General features: G+C 43.8%; 1 protein-coding gene across 2 annotated transcripts in view; it reads left to right on the forward strand.

Annotated features, from left to right (window-relative positions):
* The window catches only part of AGTPBP1 (ATP/GTP binding carboxypeptidase 1), a 1,256,713-nt gene that overhangs the window by 397,215 nt on the left and 832,912 nt on the right, over window positions 1-26,586 (forward strand). For both annotated transcript variants that reach the window (XM_085633101.1, XM_085633102.1), the window contains one exon: window positions 12,848-12,994. In XM_085633101.1, coding sequence (XP_085489227.1) covers window positions 12,848-12,994 — 147 coding nt within the window. The remainder of the gene's footprint in view (window positions 1-12,847; window positions 12,995-26,586) is intronic.

Raw genomic sequence — 26,586 nt, forward strand, 5'->3', positions numbered from 1 at the left:
TCATCAAAGCGGCCGTGCAGCCGCGAAAGTGAAAGTAATCGCGGAAAAGCGCGGTGCGCGTGCCCGCGCACATGCACTGTAGCTCTAGACTGGCCTGGTAGCACTTTTTGGAGCCCTCTCAATAAGTCTCGCCAGACCAGCGCATGCGCTGGGTCAGGCGAGACCTAAAAGGTGAGGGGAAAGGGGGCAGCTCGGTCTTGTACCTCTTTTGATTTGGATTTCTTTTGTTAAGTTCCCGTTTATTAGTATTTTTTCCACTGGGGCTGTGTATATATTCCTTATTGCTGTTAAATATTTATCAGCTAAACCATAATGTGTTATTACCCTGCGCAAAAATACCCAGTTAACTCGATCAAATGCCTTAGCGGCGTCAAATGTGAGGACCGTGAGTGGAATATTTTATTGGATGGTGATGTCGATGGCTCCAACTAGTTGGTGAGCGAGATCTTGCATTTGTCTCCCCTTGATAAAACCTTTTTGATCGTTATTTAGAAGTTTGTCTGTTATATTCCCTAATCTTGTTGTCAAAATCTGTGTATAAATTTTGTAATCGTTATTCAAAAGAAATATGGGTCTGTATGACTCGCACTTTAAGGGGTCTTTACCCGGTTTTAATGTCAAACTTATAATGGCTTCATTCCAGGATTTTGGAAGCGCTAAACCTTCACTAAAAATACCATTTAAGAGATCCACCAATCTAGGGGCCAGTATTTCTTTAACCATAAACAACTCATATGGAAGGGCGTCTGGGCCTGCCGCTTTCCCTCTTTTCAACCTTTTAATAACTCCCAAGACTTCCTCAACAGTCATTTCTGTATTAGATTTTTCACATAACTCAGCCTCTAGCTTTGGAATAGCTGATTCTCTAAGATACAGGTCCACTAAATTGCTAGGGACCTCCAAATCATCTGCATGTAAGGATTGAAAATAGTCTGTGAAAGCTTTCTCTATCCCTGGTCTATTCACTACTTGTCCATCCATGGAGTCTCCTTGTATTGCCATGATTTTAGTTCTATTAGAATTAGTCTTAATTTTCCATGCAAGGAGTTTCCCGCTGCCTTCCCCATACTCGTAATTTGACAGGCTACTGGCTTCCCACCTTTTCCTTATCCTTTCTTCCAAGAAGTTTGATAAGTCGCACTTCTTTTTTGCAATTCCTTCTTTTGCTCTGTCTTGTTCTATATTAGAATTTGCCACTTCATAATTTCTATACTAATCCAAAATATCTAACTCTAATTGATTTATGTTATGTCTAATCTCCTTATTTCTTCTTGCTGCCAGACTGATCAAAGTTCCCCTTATGACCGCTTTATAAGCGTCTCATACTACCTGAATGGATGTTTCTCTGTTAGAGTTATTATGAAAGTAATCTTCCGTTATATATTTCAATTTACCGATTACCTCTTCGTCTAAAAGAAGAGTACAGTCTACAGTCCATCTTATTTCACCCTGAGGCAGGCTCTGATTTACCTCTATGTAGACTATGGAGTGGTCAGATAGATGGTCCACTTTTATTACGTTATTACTTAGCATTTTATCTATCAAAAAAAAATCAATTCTTGACGCATGACCATACTTATGATTTTTATAGGTAAATTTATTATTTTAGTTACCCTTATTCTTCCAAACATCCACCAAACCCAGATCTTCTCTAAATCTATTCAACCATTCCCTCATTTTAGGAAGGTTTAAGGCTTTCCCTGGGGGATACCTTTCATTTTTAAGGTCTAATAATAGGTTAAAATCTCCTCCCAAGATAATTGGAACCGATATATTAATTAATTGGGCATATAGTGATTGGAGCGGGGCTGGGTCGTCTATATTTGGTCCGTAATATCCAGCAATAACGTATTGATTACCTTCTAGTTTTATTTTTGCCGCCGCTCATCTTCCCTTCGAGTCTACATATTCCTCTCAAATTTTTATTTTTGATGTTTTTTTACGAGTATAGCCACTCCCTTAATACAGCAGGTTTGATTTGTGCATACGTAACTCTCCACCCATTTTTGATGTTTTATAATTTCAGTCCATTCAGGTTTTAAAACGTGTCTTTCCTGTAGAATTATAACATCACTTTTTACTAATTTCAGATATTCAAAAGGTTTTTGGCGTCTTCTTCTCACTCTAAGCCCATTTACATTCCAAGATATGATCTTTATTTTATTCCTGCCCAAAGATTCAGTCATCATGTTTTATTCTCTCTCCCTCATCCACCTTACAGGTCTTGCTCATTCTACCGGGATCTTGTCTAGTTTAATACTTTGCATATCGGACAATTTCTTTAGAATTTCTTTCCCTAATGCTCCCCACCCAAAAAAAGAGGCGAACCGTGCTGTTAAAAAGTAAACCTACACCCTCCCTTGCACCTCCCTCTCTCCCCTGGAGAACCCTCCCTACTGTCATAGGACAAAAGGAAAATTTGTCCGGATTCGAGCTCCTTTGGCATGAGGTCTGATTTTACACTATTTATGACTCCCTATTTTTGTGATTTGATTTGTTCTAATAGTTTTTCCAATTCTTTTGGTTCCCTAATATTGTATGTCTGATTATTCCACATGATCCTAAGTGCGGCTGGGAATTTCATTTGAACTGTCACCCCCTGAGACCTGAGGTCTTGCATGTAGTTTCCCAGCTCCCACTGTCTGTCCTGTGTAGCTCGTGATAAATCAGACCTGGTTTTAAAACTGTAATCTCCTTTCGAAAAATTGCCAGCCTTTAGAGCATCACTCAAAATGTTTTCTTTTAAAGTATAATTTTTATAATACACATGTATTTTCCAAGCGTTTTTCCTCATTTTGCCTATCCTGAAGGGGTCTCTGTGTACCCTTTGAATGTCTTTCTCCAGCGTTTTCTCATCTAGTCCAGGAAAACAATCAATCAATAATTTCACCACAAAGTTTTTTATATCTTGCCCTTCCAAGCCTTCTGGAATATTCAGTAATCATAAGTTATTTCACCTTGAATTGTTCTCCAATATTTCGATTTTTTCCCGGAGATCTTTTTAATTTATCAGCTTATTTATTTCCTCTTGGCAATTTTTTACTTCTTCCCGAGTTTGTTCTACCGTGTTTTCCATTACTGGCACTCAGTCTATCAGAGAATTAACCTTTGACTCAAGTGCTTCGCACGTGGCCTGAATTTGTTCTCATTTCTACAATTAAAGTCTCTAACAAGTTGGCTGCGCCATTTTGCAAAAGATTGCTCTGGATTATTCCTCTGACCTCCTGGGGATATATACTCTGGCCACCCGTCTCTAAGCCACCCTGGACAACCTCTTGGGATTCTATCCCCCCATCTTCTAGATTTTCCGTCATTAGTGCTTGAAACCGATTTAGTGTCTGTACCGCTGCCCCGCCAGCCTGTGACCCTATAGGTTGCATTTTTGTTACCCGCGTTATTATTTTCTTCCTCTGAAGTTGAAGAATTACGTGAAGGTCTCTCCTGTACTTTAAAAAAGGAACGTAGGGAGGGGTCACTTTTAATTTTGCCCCTGGTCTAGTTTGATCTACTTTAGCGGCTCTAGCTGCTTTAGTTGATATAACCGCACTGCTTCCTCCCCTCTTTTGAGCCTTTGGTCTTTCTCCCTTCCTGTTATTTTTTATTGTTGTTATAGCCGGTGTGGTTTCTTGTTCTTCTCCTGATGAACTCTGACCTGCCTTCTCCACAATTTCAGCGGCTACAAACCTATTTATTAAAGCATAACAAGAGCCTTGTTTTAATAACTGAGGATTCCCTTTTTTGAAGGGCTTTTTTGATCTTTCACAGAGGCTGAATTCGCTTCTATGCGCTGCAAGGAGCTCTCAGCTTGTAACCTTATTAAAGTATCAGTGGTTGACGTTGCCCCTTTTTTCCCCCCTCCCTCGTACTGATTTCATGCACGCTAGTGTGAAGTCACTTTCGTTTTTTACCCTTCTCTCCGTCCCTGAAATCTTCGAAGGAGTTTGAATCCAGGCATGCTAGTAGGGCCTCTGAAAGCTACTTGGGCTGTTGCTTTCCGAGTGCAAAACAATCTCGCCGCGGCTTCCGCTCACACACCTCCCCTGAACGAGCACATCTTGGGTCGACGGGTGCACCGCTCCTCGCTGGTTCCTGCTCGGAGACCGCGCTGGGGGCAGAAGCCCAGAATGGAGTTCTCTCGCATGGGTCTCGTAGAAGCAAGTATGCTTCAATTCTGTATGCCCATATGTTATTTCATTCAGTCTGCCTCTCCGGGAGTCTTTTTTTTTTTCGGGATGAATTTCCGTGCCTTGCTAGAACGGAGCTCGGGACCGGACTTCCTATCTGGCCGCCATATTCTCCCCAGGTCTCGATTTAAAAACTGTGTTGAATTCTACCTTGAGAGCTTATCGTTCAACAACCGAATAGACCACAAGTGATTGTCCTGCAGCACAGATGTTCGAGAGAGCAATGAACACTAAGTTACCTGAATGGACCAATCCGAGAAAGAAAGATGAGAAAGCAACTCATGAAAGACTTGGTGAACAAACAAAGAATGAAAACATATGCTGACCAAAGACAGGAGATCGAGTGCTCGCTGACATGCGTAGAAGACAATCTGATTGCATTTGATGGCATGTGTGGTTGTAGATACACATGCTTAGCATAGGTCTGCCATCTAGTGTTGGGTTCGTAAGTGTGCAAGTTGTTTTTCATGGAAGAAGTCTTTCGAGTCGGGAGTTATAATGACTCCTCCTCTTGCTTGTATTGCGTATGGTCATCAACTTAATTGTTAGATTGTTTTTTTCTGCCGTCGGGTTCGCTTGTGTGTTTCTCGGCTCCGGTCGACACCGTCAATAGGCTCTTTTCTAGTACCGTCGGTATTGTTATCGATCGACTTTCAATCTATAGTAACTCTAAACTCGTCTCAGGGATTCGGTTCCATCCCGCCTGACAGCCCTGCGCCCTTTGGGGCTGAAATTCTCTTCAACGTTCTTCTTGTACAAAAATTACTGAAGGTATGGAATGGACACCTTTTAAATTCTGCCCTTCGTGTCATTCGAAATTCTTACATACAGATTTACCCAAGGTGTGTAATCCTTGCCTCGCACCGGATCAAGGGCAAAGCTGCGAAGCCTGTAAATCCTTGAGGTCGAAGAAGACTCTACGAGACCATAAGGCAAGAAGAATGCAAATGTCTCGACGCTGCATCGATGATACAACGGACATTTGCGGTTCGGAGGAAAAGGAAACTGAAATGGAGGCACATCCATTAGCTACAGATGAGAGTTCTTTCTCGAAGAACAAAGCTCTGACTCCAGGCAGAAACCCTTACACCTGGACAACAAACCATTAGTAAATTGCCCCAAAAACTAACTGCCAAGTTACAAAAGTCTGCTGTTGGGCCTCCACTGCTTTTGGGCCATGGTCAATACTGACTGACTGATCCCGGAAAATGTGGCCTTGGCTCAGTTCGGAAAACACAGTCAAAGACTATCGATCCGAAACATTCCACCTTCGAATCGAAAACATCCAAAAGTGACGCATCCACATCTTCAGTACGGAAACCTTCAGATCCAACGCATTCAATCTAATGCCTCAGCTCCAAAACACTCGTCACAGAGTCACAGAGGAGAAAAATCGGAGTTTATAACGCATACAGCTGCACATTCTCCAAAGAATGTACAACCAGTATTTGAGAAATTGCAACGGCAACTGGATAATAAACAAAAGCATTTAGCAGTTCATCTTGACACAGGAAGAATACTTACTGGACCCCCTCAAGAACATGTAATTTCTGCAAAGAAAAAAAACAGGAGGCTAAAGCCACTAGTCCACCTAGTATTACTCCTCCTCCAATACCACATACACCATCACCTCAACAATCTCCAGAACATGAGGACATGCATTAAGAGGGGTCAGTACATTCGTTTACAGGGGTTGGAGGGGATGATTATCAACAAACTCAACCTCCACAAGATGATTGGAACATATTTGATACAAATCCTCCTGATGACTAGGATCTAGACCTTTATCCCTTCAAACCCTCCCCACCAGATGATACCGCCACATATTATGACCTCTTAAATAGAGCACCAAACTCTCATAACATACCTTTACACACGGAGGAAATAGAGGATGTCTTTCTATTTGAAACTCTTTCCTTCACACAAAAGTCAACTCAATATTTACCAATGTTGAAAAGAATACTTGGACATTTTTAAAGAACCTCTAAAATCTAGAATTATCACTCCAAGAGTGCACAAAAAATATAAACCTTCCCAACAGACCCTACTGACATCAGGACTCTGCTTACACCAAATTCTTTAGTAGTTGCGACTGTGCGCAAAAGAGTAAATTCTCAGGTAAGTGTGGAGAAGTGTAGCTCACTGGTTAGAGGAGGCATACCCTGAAGCAGAGGTCAGACCCGGGACCAGGGTTCGATTCCCGACGTGGCAGGGTCTGGAGCCCAATTGTCCACGGACTCGATAATTCTCGCTTTGGTGCCCACTCTAAGCACGAGTTCACACTATGCAGCTCTGGGCAACAAGCTTGCTTAATCTCCACAACGCCCCCCCCGCGGCGGGATGCCTGGCTTTCACCTTGGGGATGCCCAGTACAGGTTATCTCACAGGGAAAAACCAGGACGGGTTCCCAATGCAAGCGCCGAGATGCCCAAGGGTAAGTCGAGCGCTATATAAGAACTCACATACATACATACATACATAATGCTCCACCACCAGACAAAGAGAGTAAATGTATAGATGCTGCAAAAAAAGGGTGGCAGCACAATCCTCTAATCACTGGAGCATTGCTAACTCCATAGGTCTGTTATCAAGATATGACAGGGCACACTGGTACGAAATGGAAGAAATTTTACAGCATCTCCGAGAACAGTACAAAAAAGAGCATACCAAATTACATTAGAGGACAAACTTCTATCCAGCACAAACATAAGGTGCACCCTTGATGCCGCTGATACAGCAGCTAGGGGAATAACTACCATCCACCCAGTTAAGAAGACATGCATGGTTAAGAGTATCTGTTTTTAAACCAGAAGTACAACAAAATATAATAGGTCTCCCTTTCGATGGAGAACATCTTTTTGGTCCTCAAGTGGACACTTTACTAGAAAAAATCAAGGAAGTTAATGAGACTGCGAAATCAATGGGAGCACTACAGATGCAATCACAAGGGGTACTTTTCGTTGCTCCACATATCGCGGAGGATCAAAAACAACCTCCACTGACACATCCGCCTCTTTTAACAAAACACAGACTTAAACAGGTTCCCCTAGGGGATACTATAGAGGGTCCTACAGGGGAAATAATAACAGGGGTCGAGGTTGAGGAGGTTTTAACAAAACCACTTCCTCCCCTACAACCACACAGTGACTCAACTACCATTCCCACGATCACATAACACCTGTCAGGGGAAGACTACAACAGTTTTTTTCCACAATTGGTAAATATCACATCAGATCAATAGGTGTTGGGTGTTATCCAACATGGTTATTGTCTGGATCGCACCTCCACTCCTCCAGACATTCCACCTCGCATTCACAGGTTGGTCACACCACATCAAAACCTGTTAAAGCAAGAGATTCAAGCTCTATTAAAAAAGGAGCAATAAAATCAGTACCAAAACAACATCAGGGCAAGGAGGGGTTTACTCCATTTACTTTCTAATTCCCCAAAAGGATGGAACTCTAAGACCCATATTAGATCTCATACTTCTGAACAGTTATAGCCTGTCAAAACATTTGTATACGGTCACTCTTCAAGATTTAATTCCACTTCTTCAAACAGGAGATTTGATGACAGCATTTGATCTAAAGGATGCATATTTCCTCATCCCAATTCACCCAGCACACAGGCAATATCTCAGGTTTGCCTTTAAGAGGCAGCATTTCAAAGCAAAGTGCTACCATTTGGGTCACCACAGCCCCAGAGTATTTACCAAATGTCTGGCAGTTGTAGCAGCCCATTTAAGAAGAGACATATACATGTATTTCCATATGTAGACTATTGTCTTACCAAAAGTAACACAAATTGCACATGTTTGCAAAGCACACACACAACAATACATTTACTGCAAAACTAGGTTTTACAATAAACACAATAAAATCACACCTCAAATAACTACAAATACAGCCTTACTTAGGAGCAATTCTAAATTGTTAAATAGGGGTAGCTTACCGAAATGCAGCCAGAATTCAAACTTTTAAAGCTCTGGTGCCACTATTTCAGCCTCAAAAACAAATATCTGTGAGGACAGCACCTTGAGACCCTCACGGGTGAGTAGCGCGCTTTATAAACCCCTGATTGATTGATTGACTGTTTGCATCTCCTAGGAACCGTGGCTTCATGCATAGCCATAGTGCCTCATGCCAAACCAAATATGCACCCTCTACAACAATGCTTAGCACAACAATAGTCTCCAGGGGAGGGTCATTTGGAAGATCTAGTGTTGATCAGTCGTCAAGTTTGCCAATCTTTGCAGTGGTGAAACTCCACCAAACTAGTACAGGGACGGCCTTTTATAGACCCAATTCCGCAAACAACCAGGACAAAGGACGCATCAAGGATAGGTTGGTGAGCACACTTACAGGACACAACTGTGTAAGGGCAATGGACAGACACACAATCCCTTCTACACACCAATTTACCTAGAACTCTTGACAGTTCATCTAGCCATAAAAGCTTTCCTTCCTCACCTAAAAGGCAAGGTAGTTTTAAACAAGACAGACAACATGACTACCATGTATTATCTGCAAAAATGAGGGGGGGGGGCAAATCTCCACAACTGTCTCTGCTAGCACAAAAGATATGTAGGTTTGATCTACAGCTCAACATTCAGTTGCTTGCAGAATACATACCAGGAGTAGGCGATCACCTGGCGGATCTTCTCAGCAGAACACACCAGCAAGTCCGCGAGTGGGAAATTAATTTACAAGTCCTACACCCATTCTTCCAACACTGGAGACAACTGGCCATAGATCTTTTTTCAGTACCACAAAACGCATAATACCAAACTTCGCCTCCAGGTTCCAACACCCACAATCCAAAGGCAATACACTTTAGATCAATTAGTCAGGGATATTTGCTTACGCTTTTCTACCTCTCCCCCTGCTTCCATTTGTCATTCGTAAACTAAAGCAGGCATCCCTCACACTAATCCTAAATGCTCCAACATGGGCCAGACAGTCATGGTACACAACACTGCTGAAGATATCGGTAGTACCACATCAAATGTTATCCAAGCGACAAGACTTTCTCACGCAGAACCACAAAGCACTAACATACCCAAAATCCCAGATCTCTCAGTCTTGCAATTTGGCTCCTAAGGTCTTAGAATTCAGATATCTAAACTTACCAAAAGAATGTACGGATATCCTAAAAGAGGTAAGAAGACCCACAACCAGGGCATGCTATACAGCAACAACATGGAAACTCTTTATTCATTGCTGCCATTCAAAGGACATTAATTCCATACAAGTATCACCTCAAAACATTATATGTTACTTGTTCAATTTACAAAATGCAAGTTTGGCTTTTACTTCCATTAAAATGCACCTTACAGCCCTAGCTCCATATCTTAAAAATAGAGAATAAACTTCCATATTTAGAATTCCTGTAATTAAAGCTTTTCTACAGAGACTTAAGAGTTATTGCATTTAGAGCACCACCTACACCAATGTAAAATCTAAATATTGTGCCAACAAGGTTAATGAGTCCACCGTTTGAACCATTGTGCACATGCCAATTGCAGTTTCTATCATGGAAACGTTTCTCTTTGCAGTTACCTCACTCAGAAGAGTAGGAGAAATTCAAGCATTTACTTTAGAAGAACCATTTTTTGAAGTACATAGGGATGAAGTTGTTCTAAGAACTAACCCTAAATTTTTCCTGAAAGTAATATTGCATTTTCACATGGCACAATCCATAGAATTCCCTGTGTTTTTCCCTCAACCAGAATCATTAGCTGAAAGAGCTTTACATACATTGGATATCAAAAGAGCACTAATGTACTATGTAGATCGAACACAATCTTTCCGAAAAACTCAACAACTATTTGGGTCATTTTGAAAACCACATAAAGAGAAAGCAATCTCTAAATCGGGTATCGCATATCGAATATTAAAAAATATCCAAACATGTTATGCTAAAGTCAAAAGAACACTCCCTATTCCACCAAGAGGCCACTCTACACACAAAAGGGGCTTATATGGCATTTATAGGCAATATTCCAGTAGCTGACATAGGTAAATCAGCTACATGGACTACACCACATACATTTACAAAAAATTATTGTGTAGATGTTATGGCACCACAACAAGCAAATGTTGGTCAAGCAGTACTTCGTACACTATTTTAAACAAATGCACCAAGCACAAGTTAATCAGCGCTTACTGGGAGAACTGCTTTTTAGTCTATGCTAGGCATGTGTATCTACAGCCACACATGCCATCATACGGTGAATGTTACTTACCTAGTAAGCATCTGTTTGTGGCATGTAGTGCTGTAGATTCACATGCATCCACACTCCTTCCCAGTGACTTGTGCTCTTTGCATTTATATACATATATCATACATTAATTTACTACATGGTCATCTCTATAGAATCCGCTATCCTTTCACTCCATCCTCACCCGCCAAACGGAAAACAATCTAACAATGGAGTTGATGACCTTGCGCAATGCAAGCAAGAGGAGGAGTCACTATAACTTGTGACTCAAAAGACTTTTTCCAAGAAAAAACACTTGCACACTTCTGGGCCCAACACTATATGGTGGATTTATGCTAAGCATGTGACTCTAAAGCACTACATGGCACAAACAGATGTTTACTGGGTAAGTAACATTCACCATGTATAGCATTATTTTTGGTAGAGAAATGTTTAAATATCCCGCCCAGGTTTTCAATTGAAGGCTGCAGTTTCAGGAGGTTGTTTAATGGTTTGCTCTGTGCTATCTGACTTGCTCTTCTTCCTGTTGGACAGCACTGCCACTGAACAGTTCTTTAGTCCTGTTTTTTTGTGTGTCCTCCACTTAACCGTGCGACCCGCAGGCCCCATTTTTCACCATCTTCATTCAGCCCGAAGTTCATCTCATAGTGCAGCAGGATAATTTCCAAGATTTAGCAGGGGAGTAAATGGTTGATGAAAAAGAGGCATCTGGCATTCCCTTTCATTTTCCTGCTATTCCTCCTTATGGTGTCAAGTAAAAACACTTGCTGCTTCACTCGCTTCCTGTACCGGTCTCTCACCCCCACGCCCCATACTTTGTGGTAGGAGATGTGCTTTCCTGGCCATGTGATTGGGGACATTGGTTATTTTCAAAGGTTTGGCACCTGGCCTATTATGTAATGCATATGTGCCTTTTCCTCCTTTATATACAGGCTTTTAAATTGTCTGGCAACCCTTTTCTTCCCCATTGATGTAGAGTTCCCTTGGTAGGTTTGTGCGATGTAAATAGCAATTAAAATACCAGTAGGCACATACTATCTTCTAAGCCATCTGATATTTTAAATAGTAAAATGCTGAATGTAACTTACATCATTGATTTTACCTTGAAAATTGCTATTTTGTACTTCCCATCACCTGTCCGCTCTCCCTTTTGTTTAAAAAAATAAAGTTGGTGTTTTGTAATGAGTATTTGTCTGTACTTTGCTGTGTTCGCTTTTCTATGCGTGTGTGTGTTTAATGCCCCTTTTCCCTTTCCTTTTCTGACATATTTTGGCACCAAATCTGCAAACTGTAGCAGCTTCTAAACTATAAGAGGTTGACATTTTTCTAGTCTGTGTTTGTCAATAACTTTTTTTTTAAAGCACTTGATTGCTAAAGACGAGGTGGTCTCGCCATCAGCACCATTGGGGCTGGCTGTGCTGAGGATGAGACCATCTCATCCTTTGTGGCTAAATAACACATTATCCATTCCTCTCTCACTGGTACTGTTTTGTCAGCACTCTGTCTATCATCTCCTTGTGTTTGGAACTAAAGAATGATGATTGATTCAACCCAGATCTGTGACTGAGAGGGAGTGTCTGAAAAGTTCCAGCTCTCCGTCCATCATCTCCTTGCGTTTGCACTGTTCTCAGATTGCCATACCCTCTCTCTGTATCCCAGCGTGCTTGATATCCTTTTACACTCTCAAAACCTTGGCTTATTTTACCTGCACACATTTTACACTGTTAGCAGCTAGACCTGCAATCTACTTTTGTTCCAATTTTCCTCCCAGTCAGAGCACTCAACCCATCCACTCAAACGTTAGTCTTTATCTGTGAGTGTGTATCACTGATGGTATTCTGGTCAGCAGTTTTCCAAAATGGGATCTTTCCACTTTGTGAGCTTATACACAGTCCACTATGCAGCATAATCGGCACCCGTTTACATTGCTAATGATCACCCCATTGTGACATTTAGCTGTTAAAGTGGATCTTAAAAGTATCTTAGTTTGGATCTGAAAAGACAGAGAGTTTCACTTGTCCAGTGCAGCTCGAGCTCTGTTGGAAACCATGAGTGGAAGGACTGTTTTTAGGACAAATTCAGTTAGCCCTTGAGATAGCTCAGTGAGGAAACACTGCTGATTAAGTGTTTTGTAAGCCACCTTGAAGTTCTAGCCTTATGTACACTAAATTGATGAAGGGAGCACCAGGAGACAGTTAATCTTTTAGTACATGCTGTGCTAATGATCCCTACACACAATACAGCCCAACTGGAGTTCAGGTAAGTACTACATGATGTGACATGGCAAGCTCAAAAAATATTTTAATGGCTGTTGGTTGTGACTATATAATTTACATCTGCTTACTTGATGTTAAAACCGTGTTTTGAGAATCTCTTGCTTTCTTCTGAAATAGAGAGCTTGTCTTGCTTTTTCTGATGGCTGTGATATGGTTTCACTCTCTAGGTGGTGGTCGAAGAGTTGGTGTACTTGTGTCTAAGGGAGGAACACAGATCCTGCTGCAGTTGCTGTTAAGTGCCAGCAAAGATTCCTCACCTAATGAAGAGTTAATGGTGCAGCTTCATTCTCTACTTGCAAAAGTTGGATTCAAAGGTGAAGTTTAGGTGGTAGTTGATAAATCTGCTGTGGCCTCCTCCATTCAGGTCATAATTGTAACCATATGTGAAGTTATTCTTTTTTTGCGTTGTGTTTCTTTTTAGGAAGATAGTAGTACCCGTCTGCCTTTTTGTCGCTCCATTCATTTCTCTTGAAGTAGTGCATTATGCCATCTTAAAGGATACAGTGTTCAACAAGGCTTCAAACAAGTCATAGTCCCAGGTCTATCATTTTCAAACCATTCTAAGTTGATAATTATTGATATTTAGCTTTAATAATATTTATTTTCAAATACCCAAGAAACCGATGTGTACATGGAACCAGACCATGGAAAGTGAATGTATACTTTTATATAATTTGTACTATGCATGTTTCCTCTTCCTAGCATTTTACACTTGCAGGGTCATCTGGACCCTGACATTAGAGCAAAACAGGTACACATGGTATTGCACTAGCCCTCATGAGGAACAGAATGCAAGTTTTGCAGCTCTGTTTTGCTCTTGGTGTAATGATTAGCTTTTGGCCAGGCTGTTAAAATGTGGTATGAACAATCACAAAAAACAAGCAAAAACACGGCAAGCACTCATAATAACTGTTATTTGCACTGAGTTATTTGTACACACCAGCAGTTATCATTCCGGTCTAACTGGCCTGTTGGCGATGTTCTGCTAGAATTTAAATATTTGTATGTAAATGTTTAGGACAGAGTGCAACTAACTGGTGTGATAATGTAATTCCAAGGAAAATGCATATCTAAAAGTGTTAATTGAAGCGTATTTTGCTTCTGGGTGGGGTATGTAATTAAACGGTCTCTTCAGTTCTACCAGTTCCTTAATGTTTTGCCCTCATTTCACTGGTAATGAAAACACCTACGCATCTACATCTATACCCCAAGACACCACTCTCAACTTGTCTGAGTGATGTCGGAGCTGATTAAGAACAATGATCATCAGGTGCCTAACACTGCTGCTAGTGCTCGTGTAAAGATATGTAGAGGCACAAAACTCAAGGTGTCAAGTGGACATCGTTGAGGAAGCTGGAGGAGCAATTTTGGGCCAAATTTGTGCGCCATGAGAGCTGCAGTGATCTCATCAACTTGCTGTAGTAAAGATGGTGTTACTGAAATGCTATGATGAACGCTCTGCAGTACATGCCAGGACATCAGACCGAATGGTGTCATCTGGGCGGTGCCAGTGGAGACACAGGAAAAGGTGACGTCACAAAGGTGCAGAGAGTCTAACTGCTGCTAGTGCTGTAGACCAATGACATTCTTTCAAGCAGCAGGAGTAGTGAAGTTGCTGGTGGTCGTGAACTGTGTGTGAGCTGGCGCTCGTTAATGGTGTGTGCAATGCACCATGGTGTAGTGAGTAAAGTCAACTGGTAGAATGTCGAGTGGCTGGTCCCCTTACTTAGTTTTTATGACAAATAGAAAAATACTGTAAAGCAAAAGGGTACCGCAGAGCAAAATGTGGTAAACAGTTGAGCAATACTAACAGTGGTGGCAGATATACCATAGCATTGGGGCATTTTCAGACTAGTGGGCAGCTGTGTAAATCTTATATGAACTGAAGCATATAGTGTTTCTCAGCTTGTTGGAAGTCCATCAAATCTTATGAAGGGGTAAGAGATTTTGTTACTGCAGTGTAACAAGTTTGCATAGCTTGTGATGGTGCCCAACCACACTTTGGATGGAGTAATGCGGAAAGTTATGCCACCTTCCTTCTTCTTGGCTTATCCGGGACAACAACTGTACAGATGGATTAATTGAAAGAGTGTTTTCAACAAGGGTATGTAAGTGTGTGTTTTGGAACTAACCTTACTGCAATCTTGTTTGCAAATGGAAGGATGGAACGCGAATGGAAGGATGGGACATGTAAGACAATATGCTAGAGTATAAACAGGAATTGGCATGAGGTCTCAATGATTCGGACATGTGTTTTAAAAAATAAAATACTTTGGAACTTTCATATATTTATATGCTTGAACCATTTCCCATGGCTAGGGTGGGGATGGCTGCCAATCTTAACCAGCAGTAAACTGTGTTAAAATTGCCATAGGCCTCAACAATATTTGTTTAGAAGCACATCTACCCCTTTTTAAACAATCCAAACTTGATCCTATGAGGTAGTAGTGGTAACTCTCGTACTCCAGCCTAGGGGACCGCAAAGTATATTTTAAGTAAGCTTCTGACCAGGGAGGAGGGGATAGCATGTGAATATATGAAAGATGCCAACAGTTGGGAACTGGAGTTACAGGTTGGTAACTAATTTCTTCTCTAGGATTGGATATTTCATATATTCACATGCTTGAATCAGAATAGTAAGCAGTACATCAGAACTACAACAAATATAAGAAAGTGGCAAGCAGACTCAACTTTACTGAGGGGCTGCTTGTCCGACTGCTGAGTCGGCTTCTGCGTTAACATCAAGGAGGTAGTGCTTTGTGAATGGGATCCTGCTTCTCTGGGTAGCTGCATGGCAGATGTCTTGTAAGGATACACCAAGTTGGAGTGCAGCAGTCATAACTGGGCTTCTGGTGGAATGCTCTATCGCTCTTCCTTGGAGCGGATACTTGGCTTTACTGGAGAGAAAGAGAGGCTGGCCTGGAGCCAACGTGCTAGCCTCTGTTTTGAAATGGGTAGAGCCCGTCTTTGCTGGTCGCAGGATACAAGCAGTTGGTCTGATGAACGTATGTCCTTTGTTTTGTCAATATAAAATCTAGTACATATGCGCACATCGAGTGAGTGTAATGATTTTTTTCTGACGTTGTAGGGTTAAGGAAGAATGAATGTGAAATGACTGTTAATTCAGATGGAAGTTGGTAGGGACTTTAAATATGAATTTAGGTTTTGTTCATATGATGACTTTTTGTCCCTGGTGAATCGGAGAAAGGCTACTTTTACAGTCAATGTCCCCTACCCTCCTTGCCGATGTAATCGCTAGGAGGAGTGCCATCTTCTAAGAGATTAACTTTTGCTGTGCCTTGTGGATCAATGCAAAAGGAGGAGCATTAGCTGCCTTGAATCAAATGTAACTGGGTATCCTCTTTCCAAGAAAACTAACCAAGGACCTCAAACTTTGATTGTTTCCTCTGATTCTCTGATAATTGCATCAATCATGCTTTTAGGTCCCTATGCCTCCATTGTAATAGAATCATCATTGCAGTGTATCCTCCATTTAAAGTTTGAGCCATTCTGTTCACACTTAAGATTTGTTCAGTAGCTATTTTCTTTGCTACTGTATGAAATTGGAGACTTGTGAAGGACCGTTTTACCCAAGGTAGTTTGGACTTTTCATGTTTCTAATATGAACTGAGGTGTACCCCGTTTTTGGCATGTTACAAAATCGGAACTGGTCCTCTGTCTTTTACTCTGACCATCTTTATTTTTACCACAAACTATTCTTATTTAATTTGTCTCAAAAGGAATACGTAGATGCTAGGCCAGGAGTACCTTGCTGTTGTTTGATGTGATGTAGAGTAGCATGGGCAGATGGGCAGAGTAACTATGGCAGCTCAGGAAAAAGCAGGGGTCAATATTTTAATTGGATGCATACTTGCTTTGTCTACTATCGAATGATATTCATTCATATGTCCCATGATGCTCCTGGGTCGTTGTATCCGGTTATTGTAGCCTCAGTATTTTTATCCGGAATCTGTTAGCTGCTATATTATCTTTTTTTTTTAATAAGCCCCTCCTTTCATGACCAATTACATGTCTAGTGAAAATGGACTGTGTGTGGGAACACATCGTTTTTGTCTATTTTAATTGATCTTTCTAATCTATAAAACCTTATTTATCAAGTGTTATTAATTTCCTGCCTATAATGTTTGTACATGCTTTTATGGTTTAAAGAAACAAAATAAAGATGAACTGAACTAAACTATAGCAGCAAGGATCCTGTTTGACACTGCAGTTCTGGAAATGCAGAACACTATTGCTTTTGTTTGGTGAATCCATATTCAACAGCCACATCACTGATTCCGGCTGACACTTTATCAGCCGTGGCCCGTGTAGGTAAGAGCGGTGGGACCGGGTGGGGGGAGATTTCGATAGACAACCACGAGAGAGAATGAATTATTTATTTAATTTTCTCTCGTGGTCGTCTGTCGAATCCCCCACAACCCGGCCCCACCGCCCCATGCTCTTACCTGCACAGGCCGCACCTGCACTCTATGATCTTCAGCACCAGTGTAACTCGCAGCAAGCCACAGGTAGTTAGTGGCCAGGGAGTGGGATACATAAGTGGTTGAGTAAGAAATCAGATGGGGCTCACAGTTTATATATACCGCCCTCAAAACAGCGTTGAAATTGTGGCACCTGTAATTTACGTAACGGGCAACTTAAACATTGTCTGCTTAATTTACCCAATCATTTTCGGCCACATCCATCATGTGGGCTACCTTAGCAATGTTGATAGATGTCAGTTGTATTGTTAAGCAAGTACTTAATTTTTTATCAGGCTTAGTGGATCTATTCCAATTACACCTGTCACCAATGGTGCCATACAAAGATCTATGCAGTTAACGCATTTGTCCCATTAGCAACCATTCCAGATTGTTTGGTTGTAATTTGGCTACTAGCATGGCAGTGGTGCTTTCCATACTAAGGCACTGTGACAAGTGCCTGCCATGTCAATCTGAGAACTGATGTGGCAATGAAGAATACATCTATTGCCAGAGCTGCCTACTTAATTTATATTTGTATATATTTCCTCCGCACTTTGATCATAAAGGGACACACTTCTATATATTCTCTCCTTTCTCTTCCTCGTCCTTTTTGGAGCTCCCAAAATGAGCAATCTCCTCACTCTGCTGTAGAGGGATGCTATCCTGAAAATATGTACTGCATTCTTAAGGGTACTTCTTACCACAGATTCTTTACTTTGGAAAATCTGCCAGGTGCTACATTGGATTTGAAGATTTATTCAGGGATACTTCTGCACACAAGTAGGTGGTTCTGCACAACTCCCTGCTGGCGACATACCACCCGACTTCATAACTCCCCGTAAATGAAGAATAGGAGCTGCATATGAGCATCACCACTTGCACAATGTCGTGAGTTCCTTTTGTTCTGCACCTAATGACACTGAACCTCGAGCTTTGGTCCCAACTTGGTTGGTCTTCTGATGGCTCCAAACAACTTTTCACAGTGTTCTAGGGTAGGAATCCACCACGAAAAAGGCAGGACTCAAGCTGTGCTGAACTGCAGTAAGCAGATATCGGTCATGGACCCCCGCAAGGTGTGCCTTTAGTACTTAGGCTCCAACCACGACTCTAAGTTATGAGACCAATGTGCCCTAACACTCCCAAAGGCAATATGAGACCAGGAAGCGACCGATTCTGGTCACGAGGCAGTTCCAGTGACTGCTCAACTTCCCGCTCAAAGTTTTATGGTAAGTCAAAATCACAAGTGAAGCAGGAATCAACCCCATCCCACAACTCTAGTTCCAAAGAGAAGGCCCAAGGGTGTCAAGTTTTAAGTTACATTCCTTCAAGGCCACAGAACCGATGCCTCAGCTGGTTCCAAAGAAACAATGGTCCAATGGGATGTGGTATAGAAGGTAACCATTATATATGAGTCACTGGTCACCAAATTCACTATGAACTTTCATACGTTACTTTATGTGAAAATAAACACATAATCGTAATCAATACAACCGGCTGTCTCTCATTCGAATTTTAATTATACATGTTCTTTTGTTTATAACTTTTTTAATGCAAGTTCAATACATAATAAATTCATTTGTGACAATAGTTCAAACAACGCAGTGTGTGGAAAAAAAGTCGTAGAAGTGACTTAGACACAGATAAAAACAACTCCTAACATTCCCTGGTTTAAATGAGAATCTATAAAGTCATCAGTTTTTCCCTTTGGAGCTACAGTTCACCACAGTTGTCTGCCAGCTAATATTCAATCATACATACATACTCAAGATCTCATGTACATCACATTCATACCCCCAAACCTACATAAGTCAACTGCCACAATAATTATAAATACTTTTTAATCTTTAATAATTAATGTTTTTGCACGTTACATTACAAAATATTGTATTAAACAGGCCCTTCTTGTAAAAAAGTGAAATGCATCACATAAAAGAAAATATCTAAAAGAGTTTTTCCCCCCTTATTGTTAAAATATGAATGAAATGGCAAAATTCAATTTAAAATCAACAAATGTATATCGATGAAAAAGGGAGAGAACACTTAAGACAATTACATCTGTCTTTAACTTTTGATAATTTGCGCAAATCAACAGCACAGAACCATGATTTATTGAGAGCCCTTGTCTAATGTGCCCATATGTTTCTCGTTTTTAGCACTGTATAGGTGTCAACGCGTTTTCGTGGGTTAGGGCTTATGCCAGTGGCAATCTTCCCAACGAGTGATGCAACAGACAGGCCAGTCCTTTTGGGTCTGTGAACAATGCATCAGCAGCCATCACGCAGGGCAGCTGGGCACTAGTCCTTCAACTCCTCTCTACCTGGTACAGTGGCCGCCATGCCTCTTTAGTTTATCCTCAGCAGTCCACGCCTGACTGGTTAGAGGCAACATTTTATATTTATTCTTTGGTCGGTGATCCATTATGTCCGACAGGTGTGGAGATTGAGCAGTGGCAGTTGATAACTTCCGACCTTCCTCCCGAAGTCTGTAATGTTATTCTGGCAGCCAGACGTCCCTCCACCAAGACGGTATACGCCTGCCAATGGAAAAAGTTTGTATCATATTGTACAGAAAGGTCTATTGACCCTCTTTCTTTCTCCATTTCTGAAATTCTATTTTTCATTTTGACCCTTGCCCAGTAGGACTCTGCTCTGGGCACTCTGAAAGGCACTTTCTGCCTTATCTGCCGTTTTTTGCGGCTGTGTGACCAAACCTCCTTATTTATATCTCTGATTGTAAATCGGTTTCTCAAAGGTCTTTTACATATGACCCCATTTTTCCCTTTCATTATGCCTCAGTGGGACCTTAATTTGGTTCTCACATTTCTTATGAGTGCTCCCTTTGAGCCTTAGCATAATTGTCCCTTCAGGCTGCTCATCGTCTAAACAGCCTTTCTTGTGGCCAATAAATCGGCAAGGAGGGTGAGTTAGCTACATCCTTTTTCATCTAAGCCTGGTGCTTTGCACTAAAGCCTATTTCCTGCTGAAAGTGTTAACACCAATTCATGTGTGTCAATCGGTCACCTTGCCACCTTCTATGCAACTCCACATCCCTCTAATGAAGAGCGACTCCACTGTCTGTACCCGAAAAGAGGGTTGTTCTACCATGACCGCACAAGAGAGTTCTGGGTGAACGGCCAACTCTTCGTGGGGTATGTTGATGCGAAGAAAGGTAGGGCGGCAGTGGTGGCTGGTTACGTTCAAAAGTGGTGAGGTGTAAAACAATAGCCATACTGCGGCCCAGTATGTCCTCTAGGCACCCTGCCGCCACTGCTTCACTGTCCATTGCCACTACAGGGCCTCCTTCCTCTTCTACTCTTTGATGACACCCTCACTTAGGTTACCTATTCCCTCCTTCTGAGGGAGCATGTGAGTAAAGAGGGACTGGGTTTCTCATAGACCCCGACATCGCGACACACGTGTGCACCACTTTCACCTGCCCATACCAGCTCTGTTCTGCCTCTGCACATAAACTTTCCCCAGACTTTGCGCGCACCCCTGCATGTTCCTATCCCTCCTTGATGCTTGCAAATTTAAGGAGTCAAAGGAACGAACACACATTGAGGACGAAGAATGCACAAGAGAAGAGAAGGGTGTCCGCGGGGCTTGTCAGATAGTAGCTCTCATGCGAAATGTAAGTGGGTATCCTGTGCTGTGAAACAGAAGACACATATTCTGCCCATGACAATCATTTCTAATAAGATTCGATTAGTCAATAATTAGCACTTACATGCTCATTGGCAGCCTTCAAGATTTTGAACAGCTGCAATACTAAGGGTAGGATTGCAAAGCTCCTAAAGCTGCACATCAAACCTCTTCAAATAATTTGTGACATGTGTGCTGTACTGGTCATAGACAACTAGCCTGGGTCTAACCTTCTTCAAATAACAATGACCGACTGGGCTACTTCTCAGGTGCTCCAGTGCAGCCTCACCTGCTGAAACTGGCCCAGCCCCGCGACGGCTCCAGAGCCCGGGAGAAGCGGAGCATCGCACGCGCATCAGCGGCTCGCTCCAGCAGCAGCAGCACAGCCCACGCGCCGCTCCTTTCTTCACTGCGCGCGGACTCAATCGGTGCCAGCAGAGCCAGGCCTCTTCTCCCAGCCACCAGCCTCCCTCAGCCAATGGCAGCCCAGGGCCCAATCCCTCGTTGGCGGACTGCGAGAGGCCGCTGGCGCGAGTGTGGCAACCCCTCTCAGCCAATACAGACGCTGCTCCAGCAGCACCAGGATTGGCTTAGCAGGGATACGTGCCGCCCATTAGGAGAACAAGGGCTGCAGCATTGATCAACCATCGCTCTCCTAATGCGCAGCCGCCAGCCACAGCAAACACTAGTGCGCATGACTGGGCTGGTCGGAAAAATTCTCCGACCCAAACCCAACATGCGCACTGCTACCTGCTGAGTCTGAAAATGTCATGTCAGACTCAGTCAGCATGATGCCGGGAGTCAACCTTCTGGCTGCCCCGCCCACCCCCTTCAGACAGAGCTGCTGAGGGAGCTTTTTGAATGCAGACGGAAGGTTTCTCCGTTCGAGCGGTCCCAACCATCTGCGACCACCCTTGTTGAGAAATCTGACCGTCTGTGTTGACAAATCTTGCCTGGAGGTGGATTTCCGCTTGACGTTGGCGAGCATGAGCAAGGAGAAAACGCTCCGGAGCAGAGTTTTGAGAACTCCGTGTGCTCCGCGGAGTGTGGAAAACTCAGCAAACTCTGAGTTGGGAGTGGAGTTCACCACCCAGGCCTAGTTTCTGGGCATCATGCTTTTTTCTTGTCAGCTGTGCCAGGTGGCACGTGGTTTCTACAATGGAACCTGAAATCCCAGTGGACATAGCATCAAGGCTGCCTTTCTAATCCCATCCTGGTCCCAAAGGAGACTTCTCAAACCTGCAGTGGTGATTGACTAATCGCCATTTGTCCTGCAGCAGACCATTCTCCCTTACCCACTGTATTGAAGTCTGTTTCTGTTGCAGTAACCCCCCACCACTTTCTGACAGATTTCTTATGCACTTTAACTTCATGTGCCCCGGGTCCCTGCCAATCAGTGTCCCAGGGCCTGTGTGTAGGAAGCTGGCTTTGTACATACTATAGCAAGGTAAGGTACAGTGTACACAGAGTCCAGTTGAACCCCAATGGTAGGCAGAGGTAAAAGTAGATAATGCCTTACTCTCTATTTGTGGTAGTGTGGATGAGCAGTAAGGCTTTATCAGAGGGTAGTGCTAAGCATTTATTGTACAAACTCAGGCAGGAAATGATGTCACTCACTCAAAGACTGAACTTATTTAGTTATTTTATTTCTAGAACTAAGCCAGGCCTGGTGTAGATACGTGAAATAATACTTTGCAATATTTATGCAGTAATTTACAGTTGAATGCAGGTTCAAATGCAGTTGGTTAATTTGCAGGTAAGTCAATAATTACTTATCAGTTACTTTGTAGATTACAGTACATGTTACTTCTTGGATTACTTTTTAAGCTACTTTTGCTAATCAGTGTGATATGCCTAGATATCACACTGAGACGTTTCCTAGACAAAAAGTAAGTAATTCACTTTTTTCACATATGCAGTTTTTCAAGGTTTTATACAAACCAAGTCCACACTTAAAAGAATTTTCAAAGAAAAGCAGTCAATGCAATCCTATGGGAGGAAATGAAGTTATCGATTTATAGGTAAGTACTTTGTTGTGGGGGTTAGTTTTCTGGGGTTAGAACCAGGGTTCCCCCAGGGTCGAGGATGCACTCTCAAAGCACCTACAGCGGCACTAAGGCGGCCGGGTGCAGAGTGCTGAGGCCCAATATTATCAAATGGGGGATAGGGAGCCCCCGTTGGTGGCTGCTCACGAGCAGGCCACAAGGTTCTGGGAACAAAGCTCCTGGTGTTAGTCTCAGGGCAAAGGGGGATCCAAGCTAGACCCCAAGATGCACCCGCAGCGGCACCAGGGGTGGCTGGGTGCAGGGTGCCGTTTTGGTGTCCGTTGCGCTGTTGATATCAGTGGGGATTCTCCGGTTGCAACAAATACTGCTGGCTCGGGGACAAAGATCGTCTGGAGCTGACCACTGGTTGGAGAGGTAAGTTGGGAGGCTAGGACACCCTCGGTTGGACCAACCTGGCTGCGTGTTTTAGTGCAGAGAAAAGTGAAGACTCGACATGGCACATGTACCTGTGTGCCATGCCTGCAACCCACTGCCTATGGTATAGATAAGTCACCCCTCTAGCTGGGTGCACTATACCACTGGTGAGGGTACACCTGCAAGAGCAGTGTACCCCTACGTTGTCAACTCCATTCTTAGACATTGAAAGTACAGTAAAGCCATAAAGAGGATATGGGAAGTTTGATAGGAAACGCATAATAAACCTACACTGATGCCAGGGTAGCATTTATTATACAATGCACTCAGAGGGCATCTTAGAGATGCCCCCTGGAAAACAGCCAGCCTCTGGTAGGTTCCATGACTGGTAAACACTTGCCACCATGACACAGGTTTCTGGGCCCCTGGAGTAGGAGGCTTCGCTCTCTGGGCTCTGAAAAAAAGCCTTTCCTGGGTGGAGATGTTCACACCTTCCCCAGGTCAGGAAGAGCCATTTTTGGCAGGGGAGCTTCAAACGCTTTGCCACCTTTGCAATGCAAACCCCAGCCTCTCCTGCTATCAGAAGCAGGCCCTCTTTCTGTCTCACCCATTTTTCGTCTGGAAGACCGGCGGGAAAAATTAGAACAGCCCAGAAGGGATGTCCACCTCTACCAACCCCAACCCTCAGGTGGGGGAGGCGAGGCCCACTCTTCAGTGCCCGCCATCTTTCAGATGGCAGGCACTCACCAGTTAGAGGTGTGGTGTGAGCACACCAAGGGTGTAGTCACCCTAAGGTCATTAGCCCATTGGCTACTACCTCAAGACCCCTAAAATGCCCCCTATATACAGTATTTAGGGGCAACCCTGAACCCAGAAGGGAGATTCGGGGAAGAAAGAAGAAGGACTGGAGAGCTGTACTGACCCAGGAAGAAGAGGACACCAACTGCTTTGGCCCCAGCCCTACTGGCCTGTTCCGACTTCGACCTGCCTACAGCGAAGAAACCGGCATAGTCAGCAGCCCCCAGAGCCCGGAGGACCGGCCCTGCACTCACCTTACGAACTCTCTCCTGTGAATACCGTATTTGCTCAAGCTACAGACTCCAAGCCTGGAACCTGGATCTGATGGTCCTGCGGTCCAGCACTACTCTGCAACCGGCCACCACAGCCCGAGCCCGAGTGGCCCAACACACCAAAGAGGTCTAGGATCTGGTGACCCCCGACCTCCCACAAGCTTTGAGACAACACCTACAGCCTCAACCTGGAGGATCCCTCCAACAGCGACTGAAGGCGGTAAAAAGACCACGACAATGACCGAAGCAGTCTGAAGAATCGGACCGTGACCATGAGCGGTAAGAAGAAACCATCGTCAAAAAATATCCCCTGCCAGTGAGTGACCCCACTGACGACGTTCAAGCATCCCACAAGATCCCAGCTTACCTCTTCAGCCGGTGGTCACCTTCAGGAAGATTCCCTGCCCGAGCCTGCAGCCTCTTTTCCGAACCCAAGATCTTCATTGATATGCATTGGGTCCCCAGCGTCACCTTGGCACTCTGCACCTGGCTGCTCCACTGTCGCTGGTGGTGCAACGCCTGTGCTGATTGTTGGCCCCTGCAGAGCTGATCTTAACCCCAGGAGCTTTGCTCCCACACCCGAGTGGCCTGCTCATCGCAGTCCCTAACCGAAGGCCCCTTTAGCCGGATTGGCTAGCATTGGGCCCCTGCACTCTGTACCCGGCCGCCCCAGTGCTGCTGGTGGTGCAATTCGAGTGACCATCTAGACCATGGAGAACCATTGTCCTAAACCCCAAAATCCCCACTCTTAAGTTGTGTACTTACCTGAGAAACTGCTTACACTTTTCCCCCTTAGGAACCACTGTTATGAGTTTTCTGTTCCTAAAAATGTCTGTGTTCGAGGCATGTGAGCTGTAGATCACATGGTTTGCATAGCCTGCCATCTAGTGTTGGGTCCCGATGTATGCACTTTGTTTTTCTTCGAAGAAGTCTTTTCCAGTCACGAGGTAGGTGACTCCTCCTTTCGGTGATAGTGCGCATGGGCATCGACCCAATTGTTAGATTGTTTTTTTCCGCCATCGGGTTCGGCACCGGTTCCCTTCGACGCGCAATCCACTATTTCTCGACAGTATTGTTTCTCGATTGCGGTTCTCATGCTCTGCGTATCGTTTCGACTCAGACCTTCGATCGGAAAACTGGTGGAGGGCCCTTGGGCCTACCCGCACCGGGCTCGCTAGCAGTTGATGGAACGGACTCCATTCAAGCCCTATCCCGGGTAACGCACTTAAGTTTCCGCGCACCGACTTGCACGAAGTGTGCAACCTCTGCCTATCCCCGGAAATCAACGAAAAAGACTGCGACGCGTGCTGATCCTTTCGATTGAAGAAGACGCTCCGTGACCATCAGGCTCGACGTCACGAAATGCAACATCAGGGCGGCTCCGCACTGGACATCTTCAGCGAAGATTCCGACAGAGAAGAACTACACGCTCAAGGAGCCGAAGAAGCAGAACATATCTCCGTGTCCGAGGCAGACTCCAACATGGAAAAAGCGGAGCACGTTACACCGGGTCAGCATACCGTGAGTACAGAAACCCCCTTGCCCCAGCAACACAAGACCAAAAATGCTCCGGTCCTTCCTCTGCCTTGGGGCCAAGGTCAGTGCCAAGACAAAGTTTTGGGCGCCCCACCCTTGGGCCTGACGCCGAAACACAAGGAAAAGCCTTCCGGCTCGGGCTCGAATCGGCCCCATGCCGGTGCTGAAACCTTCGGCGTCAAAACCGAAGCATGTCTTAGTAACCATTCCACCATTACAGAAGAGAAAATCTTCGGAGCCGAAGGGTTCAAAGCCGAAACTTTCGACGCCAAACACAGCAACCAAAGACAAAGACTCCACCAAAAGAGCCTCGGTCCGACGTTCCACCTTCAGATCCGAAATAGAAAGAACTGGTAATACATCCGGACACTGGACATATCCATGCCAAACTACCTGAGAAAAGGAAAATGGGCCTGCAGGAGGATTACCACATTCCTCTGAAGAGCAAAAATGTGGGTACTAACCCTTCTCCACCTTACATTCTACCTCCTTCTTCCACTGATCCAAATGTACTCATCACACCCATAAATTCACCACCACCACTATCACCTGACCCACAGGATGAAGGGTATGGGGATAGGGATAGGCCACAGGATACTGACCCATGGGAGGATTATGACCCTGATTCATATCCGTCCAGGCCCTCACCACCCAACGACAACATAGGATACATTGAGCTACTTAACAGGGCTGCTCATTATCATGGGGTGGATCTGCATAAGGAGGCTTTAGAAGAGGATTTCTTATTCGAAACC

The sequence above is a fragment of the Triturus cristatus genome, chromosome 2_1, assembly GCF_964204655.1.
Source record: "Triturus cristatus chromosome 2_1, aTriCri1.1, whole genome shotgun sequence".
NCBI classification, from domain to species: domain Eukaryota; kingdom Metazoa; phylum Chordata; class Amphibia; order Caudata; family Salamandridae; genus Triturus; species Triturus cristatus.